Here is an 18,636-nt window from a genome sequence, read left to right on the forward strand (position 1 = left end):
TAGTGGAGAGAACAGAAGTAAACAGCTGCAGTCAGAAAGACAACAAGGAGCAAAACTGACTTATTGTGACAACTTTTTTATTTTTCTCTTCCTGAAGTTCACATTCTGTGGAAGACTGAAAGTGCCTCGATCACAAATGAAGAAATAAAAGCAGCAAAAAGATGTTGAAGACAAATGTAGGCATTAATTAAAGTGAAAAATAGGACATGAATAAGTATTTCTGTTTTAATGTGATTTTGTTTTATTGACCCGTGTGGCTTCTCGCTTTAGTTTTTCATGTTGTCAGTTTTAAATGTCTTTATTCTTTTCTGGAATGTATTTCTGGATTTTTTTCCTGTTTGATTTTTTTTGCAAGTCAGCACATTAATAAGTACATAAATCATCTATTTAAATGTATTTATGAATATTTAATCTTGCAGAATGCAAATGGGAAAGGTTTGAGAGATAGAGAGGTGCTAAATAAGGTAAATAAATACAGAATTATTAAATAGAAATGTTAAGTCAAATGATGTCACATCATTATTAAAGAATACCACATTTATTTAGATTTTTATGGCTTTGGTGACGTATTAATATATTTATTGAAACATTAATTTATTGATTTTGCAGATTGAATCCTCCATAAGATTCACCTTTTTAAGTAACTCTTAACATATTTAAGCTCCAGATTTAATGACAGTATAGCACAAAGCATTATAAATCATTTTATTGTGAGGTTATTTTAATATGTGGTCAAATTAACAGACACAGAAACATCAAAGTAAAAGTGAACATGTTTAAATTCACTTCATAATAACCAGCAGAATGAGTCGTCTGTGACAGTCATCGCGAGGCAGCGATGAAAAAGAGAAATTTATCTTATCTCTATATTGAAGCTCGTTTTAGATTTGATGACAAGCCGTGTCGTCGATCAGTTGTCATATCTACGTTCACACAGGATCAGCCGTGTGTCAGCGCTGCATGTTCCTGCAGAGTGTTGGACTCTGAACGCACCACGTCAAAACCTCCCTGACTCTGTGTGTGTGTGTGCATGTGTGTGTGACATGAATCAGGCAGTTTTAGAGTTGTGCTTCCTTTTAAAAGGAGCTAGGCTAACAGTTTCCCTCTGCTTCCAGTGTTTGTGCTAAGCTAGGCTAAACACATCCATCTGGAGTGAGCCTGAAAGTGTTGGACTGTTCCTTTTTAAAGTTTCATACCATTTCAGAGAGCATGTTGGACAGAAGCTTCGCCTTCGAAGACTTCGCCTTGTTTTATTCCATCTGAAGCGTCATGATCTTTGTGCTTTTGTTGCTGGAGGAGGAGGAGGAGGTGGAGGAGGAGGAGGAGGAGGAGGTGGAGCGGCAGCAGTGTTTCTGTTCGTCAGTAAGAGTTGTTTTAATTTTCTCTTGGTTTCATCAAGAACATGACAAAGCTGAGTCAGCTGCAGTTGAGTCAGTGCAGTTGAGATGTCAGGTGTGGGTCACCTGGGTCCACAGGTAAACTGTTTGACCTGTTTCAGTGCCGGATGAGTGGGATGAGATGAGATGAGGTCATCTGTGTTCAGCTGTCAGTCAGTCAGTCACACCAACACTGTCACAGATCTGAATTTATTAAAATTTAGTGCAGATTCTCATGATCCCGACAGGATGAATCATAATGAACTCATTTTTCTTACAGCTTCAGACGCTCATCCAGTCACACGTTGGTCAACCATCACACGTTCAGTTCAGACAATTCAACAGCTCTTCAGCTCTGCAGCCGTTCATGTGTGCATCAGTACAGATCAGCTGGTTTGTCTTTAAAAAGATATTTTACAACAATAGCTCAATTTTATCCTGGTGTGTTTTTGCAGGTTGGGATCAGACAAGTTTAGAAATCCACCAAAAATAAACCTGCAGACTGTAGACAAGCTGACTCGCTCTGTAGAACTGTTGGTGTATTCAACACAGTGCAGTGGAAGTGATTTATAAATCAGAAACCTTCATTAAAGGAAATGTTAACGCAGACAAAAGGAAGCTGAAGTTTTCAGATCGTTCAACTCCTCCTCACTCACTGTTTCCCTCTGACTGACTGTCTCCACCCGTCTGGCACTCGAACAGGCTCAAAACAAACCACAGAGCCTGAGTGCAGATCGGTCTGAGCCTGGTGTCTGTTTGCATTGAACCCGTTCTCTCTCTTTCCTCTTTCTCTGATTGTAAACACACATGGTCATTCGTAGGACTCCCCCCTCCTAAATGAAATCCTCATCACGCTGGCGCAGGCCAAGCGCTCGCCCGCCAGCGACACACAAGTAAGTACTGGACGCCTGCTGTTGGTGGGAGGGGGCGTGGCTGTCGTCCACCTTCAACGCATGTCCCATCCAGTCCTCGTGTGCTTCGGACCATCGGAGGGGGCGGGGGTTCTGGGTCAGGGGTCAGGGGTCAGGTTTGTCCTCAAGGTGTCGCTGTAGTTCAGTTTGAATGTGACCGAGACCAGAGAAGAAATCCTGCCGCAGCTCGTCAAAGATTCGGCTGGAAGTGACTAAAAGTTAAACAGAAGTGGTGAACGACAGCTGAAGATTTACTGTCAGAAGAATCGTTATAAAACTGAGACAGATTTCTTCTGTTTATGATTTGCTTCTGGATTAATTCCACTATTTCTCACAATCCAGTTTGTTCGACCATTTTATTTATTATTCATTTTTTAACTTGTATAGTCATGCATTTATTTATTTCTTCTTTCTTTGCATTTGCAAAATGATACATTAATAAATACATAAATAAAATGATAAAACAAAAGGAAATGAATACATTTTTTGAGCCAATTATTTAGTTATTGTTGATTTTGGCACTTTCAGTCCTCCATAACTGACTCACATTAACTTTTATTTTAAGACAAACAGACCGAAGAACAAAACAAATGAAGACGTCGTCGCTCTGAAAGATCAAAGGTGACGACAGAATCCAGAAATCTGACCGCTCAGAGTGAAAATGCTTCACTGTGGAAGATGTTTATTCATGCAGACAGATGTGACTCGTTGCTCTGACATCACGTCCGTCTGCCAGATGTGCATCAGGTTCATTTTGATATAATCGTCATGGTCGTTACGTTCTGGCTGCTTTCAGCTGCGCGGCAGGATTTCCTCTCTGGTTTCATGTTTTGATATTATAAAAGACTCCAGTTGCAGCGACTGGAGAAGAACCGCAGCGACGCGTTGAGGTGGTTTGTGCTGGTTCAGGGGTTCATGGTTCAATGTGCTTCATTCATTCTGGTTGATGTTGTCGGGTCTGAACAGTACAGCTCCGGTCCTCAGAGCTGACGGACAGAACCTGTAGGTACAGACCTTGTTCCAGCGTGACAGCATTAAATATCCTCTTTAATCTTCTGATGCGATCTTCTGAATATTCAGATTTCACATCCGAACCAAACGCAACGTAGCATGAAAACAATGAAATGAGCTTTAACATGGTCGACCGCTGTCTTCCACTATCTGATTATATTTCAAACACCAGTCATAAAACATTTGAATTATTAGTTTGAGAATAATTGCTAGAAAACTGATCAAAACACTTTTACACAAGTTTTATCGTGACAACTTCCGTATTCATACAAAATATCTGTTAATTAACAAAGAAAATGTAAAACTACAGAACCAACACTCCTTGTCACTAATTCTCTAATTAACTAACTGCAGTTATTAATGTTGAACATAATATTTATGTATCATTAATAAAAACAGACATGAACATGTTTTTATTTTATGGATATTTTAATTTATTTAAAAAATACTGGATAAATCCAAATGTTCTAATCGAAGGAAACACTCAGTGGAGTTATTTGTTAAGTTTAAAGATGCAACTTGATAAAATTAACAGGAATTAAATTCTGTTATAAAATAATCCAACTGAATCAAATGACAACAAATTGTCAATAAATAAGTCAAACTCAATAAATTAAGTAAGACTTCAGATAAATACTGTTAACACGTCAAAGTAACTATTTCAATAAATCCACAACACTGATGATTAATGTTTAAAACCATTATTTCATTATAAATTGTAAGAAAAATGAGTTTCATTTATTTCAGTCTTACTTTTTACATTTAATTTGTATTATTTTACAAAATGGGAGGGAAATGAATATGCAATACATTTTGAAATGATTCATTGAAATGCATTATAAAAGTAAATAAAGAAAATAATTAATACAAAGTTAATTAAATAAAGACAATAATACAAACTTATGTCACATCTTATTAATTAATGCTTGCTTTTTATGACATTTGGTCTCGACAGTCTCAGTCCTCCATATTAAGACACAAACACGATGTTTGTCTGTAGCCTGCTGTCCGCCGGCCGACGACCCGCTCAGAGAGACGGGAGCTGTTCTGGGTTCAGGACCTTCATGGTGGTGGTTCATGTGGATTTGAGTTCTGGTTTCTGTGCAGGTTTCAATCATACGTTGACTCTTTAGGTTGCTGTGTGTCTTCATGGTTTGATTTAAAAGGCATCATCTCATGTGTTCATTTAAAGCTGATAAGCAGAAATGACTGAATGTTGGATGGAGATGTTCTGACCCGTTGTTGACCAGAGGGACGTCTGAACATTTGTACCAGCTGCAGTCACCTCAGTCTGACTGTCAGCAGGATGTTTGATGACTCTGCACCTCTGTTAACCAGGAATTTTATGAAAATGATCACTGTGAAGTTTAAACAGCATCATCCATCATTCACAGCTCTGTGTGCAGCAGCTGTGATATCTGCAGGCTGGAGTGAAAGCTGTCAAAGAGCTCACAGAAACATCTGGAAAGATTCATCTCAGGTTTTGACAGTCACACTAATGAGCTCAGACCGGAAATCAACATCTGTCCTGAGCGACCACAGCATCCAGCCCTCAGTCCGTCACGTCACAGCTGACATTAACCTGCGTCTGAGTGACCAAACCAACAGTCCATCACTCAGACAGACTCCATGTTTCTACACAGAAAGAAGTTCATGTAGAACATCTGCTGAATTAACAAGAAGGTCCAAATAATACAGAACGAGACAGAGACAGAGTTTCACAGAGTTTATAAAGTGTCTCCAACTCAACAACTCACTAAACTGACACATTTGTTAAGGGAGTCTGGTGATGATGTGGCTGGATCTTGTTGTTGTTGCTCTTTGTCTTCGTGTGCTTCTTGTCATTCTTCTTGTTCTTCTCGTTCTTTTTCTCCTCGTTCTTCTTTTTTTCCCTCGTTCTTCTCTTTCGCGTCCTTCCTCGTCACGTCTCTCCTCTTCGTTTGTGATCTGAATGATCTGATCTAAAATGCCTCTCATTCACACCTGTGATCAGATCCCTCAGGTAGGATGTTTATCATGTCTGAACGTTGAAACTTCCACAGCTGAGTTAGACAGATCCTTATTATCATTTCTGATGTCATGCTGGCTGATTCCAGCTCACCTGGTTTAATTTGTAGATGCAGTTGAAGTGGTAGTATGAACATCTCTGTGTACAAATACTGTTAAAATTGTACCTAAAGTATAAAGTATAATCAGTGTCGTCGTGTTGTCAGTAACGTGTCCCTGCTGCCTGTCGTCTTCTCTGTGATGTCATTAGATGACTGTGACTCGGTCCTTAATGTAAAAGCAGGAGGTGGAGTCTGTTCATGTGCACAGTATGTCTGACATGCTTGAAAATACATAAAAATATACTATATACTAGAGACAAATAGTTTCATCCCTTTGCGTCTCGCTGCCGTGATGATTGAATGTGAGGTGGACTCACTGCTGAGTGGATGCTTTATGATCACACTTCAGATTGTGCTGAAGTCCTCTGGAGTAAAAACTGATCTGAGTCTCTGAGATCAAATGAAATCCTCCACACTGCATCACTGCATGAGTTATTCCCCCACACAGTGTCCATGACGTCCGATCACAGGAGCTGAATCAGTCGTAGCATCAACTTATTTGATTACTTCCTGAAAATGTAAGAAAGTTTACACCTAACTTGGTCCTAAATGTAAAAACTGGACTTATAACATCAAAAAATAGCTCAGACTGATGGTGTCATAACATTTCTACCTATATATTGAAAACAATGTTATTGTTAATATCAAACAGTTGAGGGAAGAAATACGTCATCTGATCCAAAGAAGAAGAAACGACGCTGTGCTGGTTGTTCCTGTCTCAGTCTCAGTGCTGCATGCTGTCATATCTCTGTAAACAACAACCACTGGTTTCATACTGAGGCCTCAGACGACTGTTCCAGCTAAATAAACGTGTTGGTGAAGAAGTTCTGTTGTCCTGACTTTTGGCTGATGCTGTTATAAATGCTAAGCTGATGTTAATTGAGTCAGTGAAAAGCAGAGTTATCTCCAACAACGTCTCCACCGTGCTGATTAATGACTACAGATGTTGATGCCTCGTCGTTCATGTACATACCTCGGTTTCTTCTTCTCTGCCTCCTACATCAGCCGGCTTCTTTTTCTTGTCACAGTTATTCATGTTATTACACCGTTATGGGGGGATAGAGACCGGCAAACGGGTGCCTCGAACTGTTGTGGTTGCACAATGGCAGATTCCTTTGTGCTGTAATTCCACCTTCTACTCTGACCTGGTGTTGACTGAATATCACAATGACAGTGAATCAGTCTAAACATGGACGCTGTCTTTTTGTCTACAGAAATCACTGTGACATCAGTGTTCACTTCAGAATGAACGGTCGAAGCAAAAAAGTTGTCTATTGTCTATTAAAGGTAATTACAATATCAGTCAGTTGGGACATTTTGTTATGACAGTTTTATTTAAATGAAGTGTAGATTATATTACAGTTGTCAGGAAGTTATCGGGTCCTGATGGAACGTACTCTTGACACACAAATAACTGAAAACACCTGAAAATATAAAGAGGCAGCAGGAAGTCAAAGACAGTAACAATATACAACAGTCATGTAGTCGTTAGCGTGATGTTTGAGTTTCATGTCTGAGCGGGTGGATTTCAGGTGGGAACAGCAGAAATGATGTTTATCTCTGAATGAAACCAGATTTTCAGTCTCTGTAGTTTCAGAGTGTGTAACGCTGGTTACATCACTTCCTGTGGAGTGCTGAATGTTTAATAAGGAGGCGTGAGTGACACACTGTATGATGACACACATGAGGGAGCAGCCACATGACGGCTCCATGGAACTGTAAAATATTCATCCTTGTGATTCCCACCCGCCCACACTGCCTCGTCTCCTGCTGCTGCTGCGACACTCACTCTTCCTCCTCCTCGTCCTCCTCCTCGTCCTCCTCCTCCTCCTCGGACATTTGGTGTTGAGTCATACATGTGATAACAAACAGGCGGTCTGTGTGTTTAAAGTCCTGAATTTAGAATTCAAACTGAATCGGCGTCTGGACTCTGTGGATCAGTTTGATGTCATGTTGGACACCTCGCAGCTTCACCGGAGAACACATGCATCGTTCTGTGACATCATATCCTCATTAGGGCTTAAATGATTAGCCCTGAAGTTATTAATCATCGAGGCATTGTGCTGGTTCCAACCTGTAAAAATGTAAAAACCTGCTTGTCTTTTAGAGTGTAAATGAAGGACTTCTGCTTCTTGACTTAAATTTTAGCTTTTGGTTGTTGTGACGGACATTTTAACTGTTTTATGATTCATTACTAACGAGTGATGACTTGATTTACTGAGGAAAATGACTGGCAGAATCATTGATAATGGAAATAATTATTCATTTTGGTCCAGAATGCAACACAAAGTTTTAACAATGTGGATGAGAGCCGATGGAGGAGCTTTACAACATGTTTTGTCATAAAATGTCTTTATAATAACTTAAAGTACCGTTCTGAAGTCTGGATGTCCTCGTGGTGACGATGTGATGTTTCATTTTGAGTTTGACCTGCTCAACTTTTAGTTTAATGTGATCTGCTCATGATATTCAGATGTAAAACACCTGCCCAGATGTGTTTACCTTCAATTTCATAATCATCATACAGTACAGGTATGTCAGTGTTGCCTTCACATCTGTTGGAATATTTGGTATTTTGGATTGGAGATCCACAAACAAGCTGATTGAACAGCAAACAGCACTGTGTAAATAAGACATGTAGCACTTACGCACAAATTAATGAGATCCCAATTAAAAACTCAAAATAAAAAACTGTTTTTTGTAATATTTTGTCCTGCTTTGCTGAACTTTCATGTCAAACACATGCAGTCACTTAGATTTTCTGACTTGTTTTGAGGCACTGGAGGTGAGGGAGCGTTACAGCAGGAGCCATCTGTCAGGTTCAGGTGTGAGAGTAATAGTACTTAGTTACTTACAGCCCAGGATCAGTTCAGTACGTTTCAGAGGGTTTAGATTTCCCACCGCTCTTGAACGCAGCGTCAGACCGGAGGAACGGGGCTCGGTGAGTCCAGCCCCCGCTGGGCTCCGGATACCGGGAGGAAGGAGGACCGGAGGAGGGATGAGGAGGCTCTCCGGTGAGCACACACTCTCTGTCGGGTTCACGGAGGCTGTCGGTCGGTGTGTGTGTGACTGTGACGTTGTTGGTGAAGCCGTGAGTCGCGTGCCCGGCTGGAGCTGCAGCAGACGGGACGGCGCGCGATGAGATGCTGATGTTCCCGGGCTTTCCTTCCGGCTCGGAACGATGGACTGCATCTGTATTGTCACGACTAAGGTAAACGCCAGAAAAACAGCATTAAACGCGGACACACAGACGGTGTAGAGGGCGCGTTCACTTCATCATGGCTCGGTGATAAATTCGGCGTGTGTGTGATTCACTGAAGAGCACTGGTTTCAGTAAAAATCTACTTTTAGACACGGTTCGCCTCTCGGTCCTGGGATCTGCTCCCTATAAAATAGCGCAGCTTATAAACAGAGGCTGGTCGTGAGATCAATTTTAAAAGTTACGCTTGTGTGAAAATACAGTATATTTTATGGATTATTAGAGTGCCGAATTAAATAGAACACTGTCGAGATATACGGAATGTCATCCTCTTTTCTTTTAAGCGGCGTGTTTTTACACACACGTAGGAATTGTTAATTAGTCATATTTCTTAATGGTAGTTTGGCGGAGCGTTTTCTCTTCTCATTAATTTAATTTACACTGGTTATCTCTCTCTTTAAAACGTTTTCTCTCTGGTACAGAAACATTACATAGCCACCTCAGTAAGGTAATGTTGAGACTTTACCTGCCTTTCATACGATCAATGGATTACACTCTGGTCTCAGCCCCTGTATTGATAACTCAAGGTGGCTCATCAGGCTAATTGATTATCAGCCAATTGTCCGTTTTTGTGATGTAGACTTTCCTGTGTGCATTTTAATCAACTTGCCCAATTAAAACATGATGATGTGACTAATGATGGAAGCTGAAAGCTCTGCAGCGTCCACACTACCCTGAAGTTTCTCTGATTATTATTCACATTATCTGCCTCTGTTATCCATAGAAAGCTCATTTTCTTTACTCTGCTCTCTCTCTGTGGCTGCTGTGTGTCAGCAGTATTACCAAAGAAGGAAAACCTCCGTTTTTATCTCCTGCACATTTTTTGAGGCCAGGTGGGCGTCTTGAACAGGTGACCTTGTGCTTCTTCCAGGCTGCTGTGGTGACGGTGTCATGCTGTATGCTTCTCTCAGACTCACTATTCTAGACCGCTTTCCTTGTCAGGCTCCAGCTGGAAATGTTGTGATCGGGTCCAAAGGAGGTTTAAATGTTTTAATGGTCGAAGGGATCTACAGTGGACGTCTGTGTAAACTGTGTGGTCATGTTCTGTTGTAAAAGAACCTTGTTTTCATGCGAATCCTGGAACGTTTGGACCGGTTTCACTTACAGGAAGACTCCTGGGATGGATCGTTTTAGCTGAGTCAGTTTTCTCTCCTCACAGTTGTTGTTCACAGTTACAGTCTGACTGAATGAATCAGTTCACATTTCACCAAAATCCATCAGAGCATTTCATCACTGAAGAAATCATTTTAATCACAGTTCAAAGCATTATTAATAGAGATAACAATGTGACAACTGGTGCAGTAATAATGTTTGACTGTGTTGCTGAACATGAATATGTGATTGTGTTTGTTTTGAGAAAGCAGAAAAAGAAACGTCTGTCCTGTAGATGTGTTCCTGGGTCAGATCGGGAGCTGTGCTGTCTGATGCAGGATGTGGACGTGACCTTTGTGTTGGTCTTTTTTCACTCTGTGTGTTTAAAGATGAAACTCTCACATCCAGTCTGAGTGTCTCTGGCTCTCTGTGTGTCTGTTTTTTAGTCCGATGGTCGACCTTTTGTAATGTCAGCATGTTTATCTCTGATTCCCTCGCTGTCGTCTGACGGCTGACCGGACTCCATGTTGTTGGGTTGGACAGGACTGACCACAAATTCACACGAGAGATCAGATGTCATTAAGATATATTGAGATTTGATACCTCAGGAACAATTAACACAACAAATAGAGCAAAACATCTTAGATTTGTATTAAAAGAGAACAACAGAATTAATACCGTAAATTTGAATATCACACTTTTTTTTTTTCAGCAAAATTTTGTGTGTATCTCTAGTTGGCAGGTTGACTCAGGACTTCTCAGGCCTGATACTGATTATCAGTAATCACTGAGACTGAAAACCGATGTTTGGGATCGATGTTCATTTGCAGGAAAAAAAGGACAATTTACTCAAGTAATGTTCTGAAGTACAACTTTGCTCAAATGTTCTGCTCCTTTCTGCTCCCACTGGTCTGCCTGTTTTGATAAATAGTTACAAGTTACTTGGCCGATCCAGATTACTCGATGTTTATAAGGCTGTTTGCTGCGACGTGTTACCAATCAGATAGTGTTGTGGGCGGGACCATGTGTGAGAGGATGTTTAGCATCAGAGCCAAAGTAGGACATTTTTAAATTAGTTTATTTTATCTGCTGTCTAACATCTGCGTATATTTAACCATATCAAAGATCCACACCAGACCAATCACAGACTGCAGAGTCTAGCAGGTTTGCACAGGAAGACAACAGCATTTTTTTATTTACAGATTCATTCATTGAATATCTGATCCATCAATGTGAGGCTCTTCAATCTCATGGTGAAACCAGAAAACTGGATCCATCTTTGTAAGTAAGAATTTAAGCCAGGTGAGGTTTCCATGATCAGGTCATTATCCTGCGGACACTGTGGTCCCTTGCCAAAAAAGAAATGTGCCGGCCTGTCTTTCTAAAATGGAGGTGTAATATTCCTCCTTTTCCAAAAGCCTCTGAGGCAGGCGTAAACATGTGACATGACGTGAAGCTGGAAGTTGGGCTGTGAACAGTGACAACGAATTTGTCTTTAAAATAAGAGCATTACATTGCACCCCACTGGAGTTTAGAACTGGGTTTTTAGCGGGGGCTTTTAATTTGAAAGTAGCGACCGTTAGTAGCTTGCCGCTACAACAACAAGTGGACAGAAGACAGCTACAGAGACGAGGAGACGCTGCATCTCCTGGATCTCTGCAGCTGTCCAGTTGTTCATCTTAACGTCTGCGGATGAAGTGATGGACTGACTGCTGTGATCAGCTGTTTCTTGGTTTTAAAACTCCCCGGCTGTGAGCTGCACAACAGTGCAGGTCATCAGCACCTCCACCCATCTCACTCTGACGCCTCGGATTTAGATAGCAGTCGAGGTGGAAATAAGTGTTCCCTCCGAGGTGGAAAATCAGCGGACCAAAACAGACCCCCAGTTCGCCGGCCTCTGTCTAAAACCGCGGACCGAGCCGCAAATTGGCGGCTTGCTGCCTTGTATAAAAACAGACTGTTTATCTAATTCTAACAGCATTTTAAACATCAGAACAAGCTAGCTAACCCGCCATGTCACAGGCCTTACTCACCGTGTACATGTAGTCCATTACTTGTTATGGACCGTTCAGCCTGCAGACACTTTGTTTGTTTCCTCCAAGTCAAGCTGAGCTGCACCGATTTGCTTTTCCATGATCAGTCTTACTGGGCCGAGGTGACGTCTCGTGGCTGCAGCCAGCCCGTAACAGTCACCGTCTCCTCCTCCAGTCGATACTTAACTCATGTCTGTGCAGGAACCCTGAGAGAAAGAGGTTTTTAAAGTCAGTACTTTTCTATCTTCTAGCTGTTCACTCTCCGCTGGTTCAGGAGTCGTGGTGTTTAGTTAGTGCTGCTGACAACACGCATCCTGTGATGCTGCTTCAAATTAAAAGCCTTTAAATGACTTCACACTTTGTTAGCAGTGATTCTTCCGTCTCACTGCAGCGATCGAGGCAAGCTCATCATTGGTTTAAGACACACCTACAAGCCCAGGTGTCATAGAAATGCAAATCCCTGCCGTGCCGAGTCAAACCGAGCAGAGCCGGGCCGGCAAACAGCATTAGGTTGCTCAATAATTGATTGCAGCTCTGACTGTGTTCATTAATACCTTTTAGGGCTGGTCTGATTTCACTAGTACTACGACCGACTGCTACCATTATAAACTTACTTTCAGACATTTTGTAAAGAGCTCGACTGCTTTTACAAAGTGTTTGACATCAAGTGCTCCTCTTCCGCTCAACCAATCACAGCCTCTGAACACTCGCCGTGTCTGTCATGTGACCAGAGTGGCAGATAAACTCCACAGAGCCTCCGACAGTGAGGAGGAGGAGCATCCTGGTGGTAATGTGGAGCAGGAGGGTGAGTGCTGGATGCTGATGTGGAGACGGCCTGAGTCCTGGACCTCCTGCTGCTTTTGGATCAGATCCCTCCAGGCCTTCATCTCTCTCCTTAAATCCTGTTTCTGTGTACCGTGTCCTCGTTGTCCTCTGATCCGCTCCCCCAAAACTCTGCCTGTAAATTCTCCACAGTCAGCTGCTGTGTGGCTGCTCTGACCTTTGACCCTCAGCCTTCTCTGTTGGCTGATGGTTGACCACAGTGTTGTTGTTGGCTATCCAGATGTTAGCATTAGGGATGGTTGGATGGCCATATGGTTTATTTTTCCAGATTATTAGTTATGAAGGAGACACATTTACATTTGCAAATGTTTATTTAGTTAAATGTACTCAGACGTAAGAGCAAGTAGCACATTTTTACAATTATTTTGATTAATTTTAATCGGGTACAAAAACCACAGAAACTGATAATCAGATCCATTTTATTTTCTTAACTATGAATATTTTCTGGCTTTGAATTGTTGATTAAAACAACTTACTTGAGGATGAAACACTGATAGACATTCTCATCACTTAATTACCTTTTTATAGATCGAACAACTAATCGATAATGGAGGAAATGATTGGGCAATTATTTGATGATGAAAACATTTGTTGGTTGCAGCTCAAAAAAAAAACCTCTTTCAATTTCCTGAGTTGTAAAACTGAGAAAAACAGCAAATATATTGCACAGATATTTGATATTTTCCTTCAAATGCCTCAACAGAACCATCAGAATTATTTTCTGTCAGCTGATCGACTCATTGACTCACTCGACTCACTGATCGATCTGTAGGTGAAAAATTACCTCAAATATTTTTCTGTGTCAGCTAACAGATGCTGATGCCTCTGGGGATTTGAACCAGCAACCTTCATGGTACTCGTGCATCTTCTCCCTGCAGTTTGTAGGGCAGCGCCTCAGTGTTGGGACTATTTTCAGCTCTTATTAAGTGGGTGCTGCAGCTCTGTGGCTCCGTCAGCTCAGTTTAAAAGGAGCTGCTGCTGCTGCTGCTGCTGCTGCTGCTGCTGCTGCTGCTGCTGCTGCAGACACACCTCAGCTCAGGACGCCTCCACACACACACACACGCACGCTAATACTACATCTGTCCACATCAGGATGCTGAAATGTTTTTTAATCATGTAGTTGATTAGGAGAGCGGTTACAGCCCCAGTACTGAGCCCTGCTTCTGGTACTGGTTCTGTGGTATGAGGCTCAGTGTTTGGTTCTGCAGCTGCTTTATGATGAGTATGACCATGAAGTACTGACAGGAAACACACAACACCTGTGTGATAAACACACTTCAGACTGCCTGAGAGCAGCTGAGCTACAGTCTGTAGGTGGACCATCATCATCATCATCATCATCATCATCATCAGCTTCAGTCTTCACTGCTGACTGGGACACAAACACAGGAAGTGGAAACACTGAGCACGGAGACACGCCCACTAAACATACACACACTAAACACACACACATACAGTCTCTCCTCCTCTTCCTCCTCCTCCTCCTCCTCCTCCTCCCTCCACCACAGTCTGCAGCAGCTGGAGGTTGAGGGCTGAGTGAGTCGTGTCCAGTTGAAATGACCACGGACAGACAGAGCAGCAGTGGCTGATGGGAATGTTGATCAGCTGTTTACCGGCTGACTGACACTTGCTGTCAGATGAACTGCAGCGTGTTGATGGAGGAGCTGCTTGCTGCTTCCTGCTCCGCTGGGAAAACCTCATTTAATTATTCATGTTAATTACAGGCTGCTGTAGCAGACTTATAGGACGTCGTTAACATGTACTCTTTCAAAAGATTAAGTCAAATCAACCTGTCGTCACGTCAGCCCCTGGGATGTTATCTTATATCACATTTTATCAACTAATACAATTATTTATTCAACTCGCAATTCTATATCTAGATTTATACATTTTATTTTGTAAATCCAGTTCATCTACTTTTCATTCTGTTTTCTAGTTTTCTTTTTTTACAATAATATTTTCTTTTTATAGTTTCTTTCATTTTTCAACAAACTTCACAAACTTCGGCTTTTTTTTTAGCATATTAATAATTTTATCATCATTTTAGTTATTTTGTTAAAGTAGATGCTTCTTGTTTTTATTTTTTTGTTGTTTCATTTTGATTTTTTTGTGTTTTACTTTTTGTATTTCACATTTTTTTGAGCAATGATTCATTCAATATAAAACACAATATAGATAAATTAAGTTCACACGTTGTTTGTCTTTTCTAATATGAATTCAAATTATGATATAAACAAAGGTAACGACGTTCACTCAGTTGGATCAGCTGCTCAGAAACTTCTCACCCCAAACCGTTGAGCTGCTCCATCTTTCTTTCTCTTTGTCTTCATCTTTGTTGACTTCGACTCATTATTAACTTGTAAAAGAAGAACGAGGAGGAGGAGGTCAAACTAGAAGACAAAAAAGAGGTTGAGAGAAAAAAGAACGATTATAACTATGCTGACGATGTCTTTTATCATGAGGGAAGAGGAGAAATACTTTATTAACTATTAATGCTGTCTGAAACGTGTGTGTGACACAAGTGTGTGTTGTGTATCTGCAGTGTGACTGTAACAGTTGTTGTTTACACTGAAGAGACGTCATGTGATCACGTCTCATGTTGAGCTGAACTCTGAGTCCAACTGTGACCACAGAAGCTCCGACCAGGAAGTTAAACAATTCACCGAACACACAACTGAACACACAACCTGACTGACGTGTGTGTGTGTGCGTGTGCGTATGCGTGTGCGCTTGCTGTAAGAGACTGATGTGCCCTGGAGGAGGACACAAGCCAAGAGGAGCATCCATGCGTATGAAACACACACACACACACACACACACACACACACACAGAGCAGGCTGCCAGCAGACTGCGGGGAGGTGAGGAGAACAGAAGGAGAGGTTAGAGAGGAGGAGGAACAGAGAGGATGCTGGGAAGATGTGGGCGGGGCTATCAGATGAAACAGACAAGTTGGAAATTGCCTCTTTGCAAAGTGTTCTGTCTGGATGTTTTGACCTTTGACCTCCAGTGATGTCAAGTTTTTTTTTGTTTTTTTGTTTTTTTTTTAGGAAAAGCTTGAAGTTAAATTGGCAGTTTTCCAAAGGGAGTTCTGTATTGAGTTTGTCTGACAAGATCTCTGGTGGATGGTTGGTTCAAAGTGAAGTCAGCCCTCTTCAGTGCCAGTAGATTCTGGTGTTTAGATCATGGACAGACAGAAGAAGCTGTCCGATGACTCGCTTATTATCAACTTCATCATGTTGAATATTTTATACTTCAGACAATCTGAACAAATGTCCAACAAATAATTCACAGATACGTTGTCAATTTTCTAATCATCTGCCAAATATTTTGATCATTGATTTATCTGTTTGATAGCATTTCTCTTTAAGGACACGTTGTAAGTTAAATTGACAGTTTTCCAGAGGGATTTCTGTGTTGGTATTGGGAGGATTGTTGTATGTCTCGGTCACTGAAGGCTCCTTCGCCTCGTGTGGATGTTTTATTGTTTGCTGCCATCATGAACAATCAGCTGACGCTCTGTTGGCTTCCACAGTGAAAACATCTCTGTTCAGTTAGTTTCACCTCCACATATCAGACCTCCTGTTGCTCTCCTGTTGCAGGCTGTGTAGTGAACAGTGGTGAGTGTGACGGTTTCCTCTGCAGTGGTTTTGACAGCAGAGCGATTTTCCCTCCTCTTCCTCCTCCTCCTCTTCCTCCTCTGATCCTCTGTCTCCCCCGGGTCTCTGCCTCTCTGAACTCTGCATTGGTATTCATGCTGATGGAGAACCTCTGTGGTTCTGCTGCATATTAAACTGAGCTGTCATATCTGCAGCGGCCTGCGCTCACCGAATAATGGATTCCTCTTTGTGTTTCTGTGGCTTTTAGCAAGAGAGAGATGAGAGAGAGACACAGAGAGATGAAGAAAAGTCAATTTAGTTAACATGATCTGTTTTCATCAAAGTGATCCTTCATGGAGCAGAACAACGGACAGATGTTGTCTCCACTGAACCAGCAGGACGGGCCTCGGTCTGCTGTTCTGTCAGAACTTACCTCACTGTGGCTCTGGTTTATTTTCAACAGTAGCCATTCACTAGATTTAGATTTTGTGATCTCCTCCTCTGTTTTCAAAGAAGATGACGTGTAGTCGAGTTCCTTCAGCTCATGGTTGGCCGTTGATTCTAGGGTTCGGCTCGTGGACCCACGTGAGCGTCTGAGTGTGCCCTGTGGTTTGTAGGTTTGTCAAAGTTTGAAGTCTTTGTTGTCATTTACTCTTCCTTTTGTGAGAGGCTAATTTAAAGGGTTAGGTCACAATTTGGTGACATTTTAGACTCCAGTGTTTCTTTCAGCTCTGTCTCTGAAACTATTGACTGACACATCATTGGTTCCGTGCTCAGCTGTCATTTATCTCTGCACCCTTTAAAATGATAAAATGATATCACTGGCAAAAAAAATGCTTCTTATTGTACCACTCTGCTGCCATATGAGCAACATGTGAGGATGTAATGTGGTGTTAGTTCAGAGGCTCGAGCTGAACCGTGTTCAACAAAAAATAATCATACTGTGATTATTGTGTAAGATATTGAGATACAAGTCTGAGGTTTTAGTGTGAATGTGAAGTTTTGAATTTCATTTTCACTGAAAATTAAAAAAAAAATATATACATAAATATTTGAGTTTGCTGTTCCTGTAACAAGCTTGTTTACGTGTGGAGACAATAGTTTGTAGGCCGGAGCGTCTCTGCAGCAACACTGTGCTTCATTTATAACCAGAAGTTCTACACTGGTCAGGTGTGACATTATGGCCTCTGACAGGTGAAGAGAACAACACTGATTATCTCTTCATCACATGTTAGTGGGATATATGAGGCAGCAGGTGAACACGTTGTCCTCAAAGTCGTTGTGGTAGAAGCAGGACAAATGGACAAGTGTGAGGCTTTCCTCAGCCTGCAGCCTCCTTCTCCTCGCCGGCAGCTTTGTTTCCATGCAGCCTCTCGTGAATCGAGCTCTCTTTGTGCTGACAGGAAGTGCTCGACGTTTGGATTGACTCCGCTGCTTCAGATCACTGAGCTCTGACTTCCTCCGCCTTTTGCTCTGCTGGGAGCTTTTTAATGTGCCACTTTCCCCTGAAACCTGCAGCCTGGTCTGATCTCAGTTCAGACGGTTTGATCTCATCTGATCTGACTGATTATGTCCCGTCCATATCTGGTCACATTGACCCTGAGCAGGTTCAATTGATCTGATGGTTTTAGACTGTAATAAAACCTGTATTTCATGTAAATCATGGCGATCGCTGTATTTAATGTGCCTGCAGTTTCCAAACGGAACATTAGATCATCGACTGGCCGCGCTGCGCTGCACTGCATGAACACGTGCAGGAGTGATGTAGCAGGATGTCTGCGGCGTGGACGAGGCTCCGCACAGAATGTGATGAGCTGCTTTAGTTGTTCATGTTCAATGGATCATATATTTCTCTGAAAAAGTCTCTTTCTGTTCTGATTCATTGACCTTTCAGCTGATCTACATGTCAGTAAATGAAGGGAATGATTACAGCTGTAACAACACTGAGGATGATGTTATAGTAAGTAGCTGTAAGTTTCTTATTGAAGGTCAAAGATTCATCCACAAGTCTGAAACATCCAAAAACTCTCTAACATTTTTAGATAAAGAACTCATTTTTCACTGTTATTTCTAAAACAATCTGGTAAATTATCAGACAAAGCAAATAAATCAAATGATGTTCAGCTCAGACTGACTGAAACTAAAGTAATACAGGATGATTCCAGATTCAAACCGGCAACTGATAAATACATTATCTTTCAGTCTGATCATTTTCTTTATTGATTGATTGGGACATCCTCAGGTGTGTTTTAAAATGGTTGCCAGTTAATTCATTTATCATCGCTGCTGTGGATTAATCCCAGTTTAAAACGATAATCGGTTGCAGCTCCTCCAATAAGTCCATCAGTGATGATCACATTATCTCTGTTATTCTACGTGAATCTGAGTCATTTGTCCTCTCCGTGA

At 41.5% G+C, this 18,636-nt stretch overlaps 1 protein-coding gene and 2 long non-coding RNA genes across 15 annotated transcripts in view; 2 read left to right on the plus strand and 1 right to left on the minus strand.

Annotated features, from left to right (window-relative positions):
• LOC119010645 (discs large homolog 1-like protein) overlaps positions 1–18,636 on the plus strand; it is a 98,668-nt gene that overhangs the window by 17,413 nt on the left and 62,619 nt on the right. Inside the window, exon 1 of one of the 11 annotated variants that reach the window (XM_037082969.1) lies at positions 8,483–8,617. The exons of the other annotated variants lie outside the window; for them this stretch is intronic. Coding sequence (XP_036938864.1) covers positions 8,588–8,617 — 30 coding nt within the window. The 5' untranslated portion in view covers positions 8,483–8,587. Of the gene's footprint in view, positions 1–8,482; positions 8,618–18,636 lie in introns of those variants that run through there. 11 annotated transcript variants of the gene reach the window in all.
• Positions 1,328–6,230, plus strand: LOC119010702. 2 transcript variants are annotated; one of them, XR_005072037.1, is made up of 3 exons: positions 1,328–1,362; positions 2,198–2,269; positions 4,693–6,230. It is a non-coding gene; the product is annotated as an uncharacterized LOC119010702 (long non-coding RNA). The 2 variants fall into 2 exon arrangements; XR_005072036.1 differs by lacking the exons at positions 2,198–2,269; positions 4,693–6,230 and adding exons at positions 1,476–1,553; positions 1,657–2,191 and having other exon boundaries at positions 1,339–1,362.
• LOC119010699 lies at positions 6,374–10,068 on the minus strand. Of its 2 annotated transcripts, none has more exons than XR_005072032.1 (3): positions 9,132–10,068; positions 8,262–8,612; positions 6,374–7,480 (listed from the first exon to the last, which is right to left on the minus strand). It is a non-coding gene; the product is annotated as an uncharacterized LOC119010699 (long non-coding RNA). The 2 variants fall into 2 exon arrangements; XR_005072031.1 differs by having other exon boundaries at positions 6,718–6,830; positions 9,132–10,061.

Source organism: Acanthopagrus latus, chromosome 21 (genome assembly GCF_904848185.1).
Source record: "Acanthopagrus latus isolate v.2019 chromosome 21, fAcaLat1.1, whole genome shotgun sequence".
Classification (NCBI taxonomy): domain Eukaryota; kingdom Metazoa; phylum Chordata; class Actinopteri; order Spariformes; family Sparidae; genus Acanthopagrus; species Acanthopagrus latus.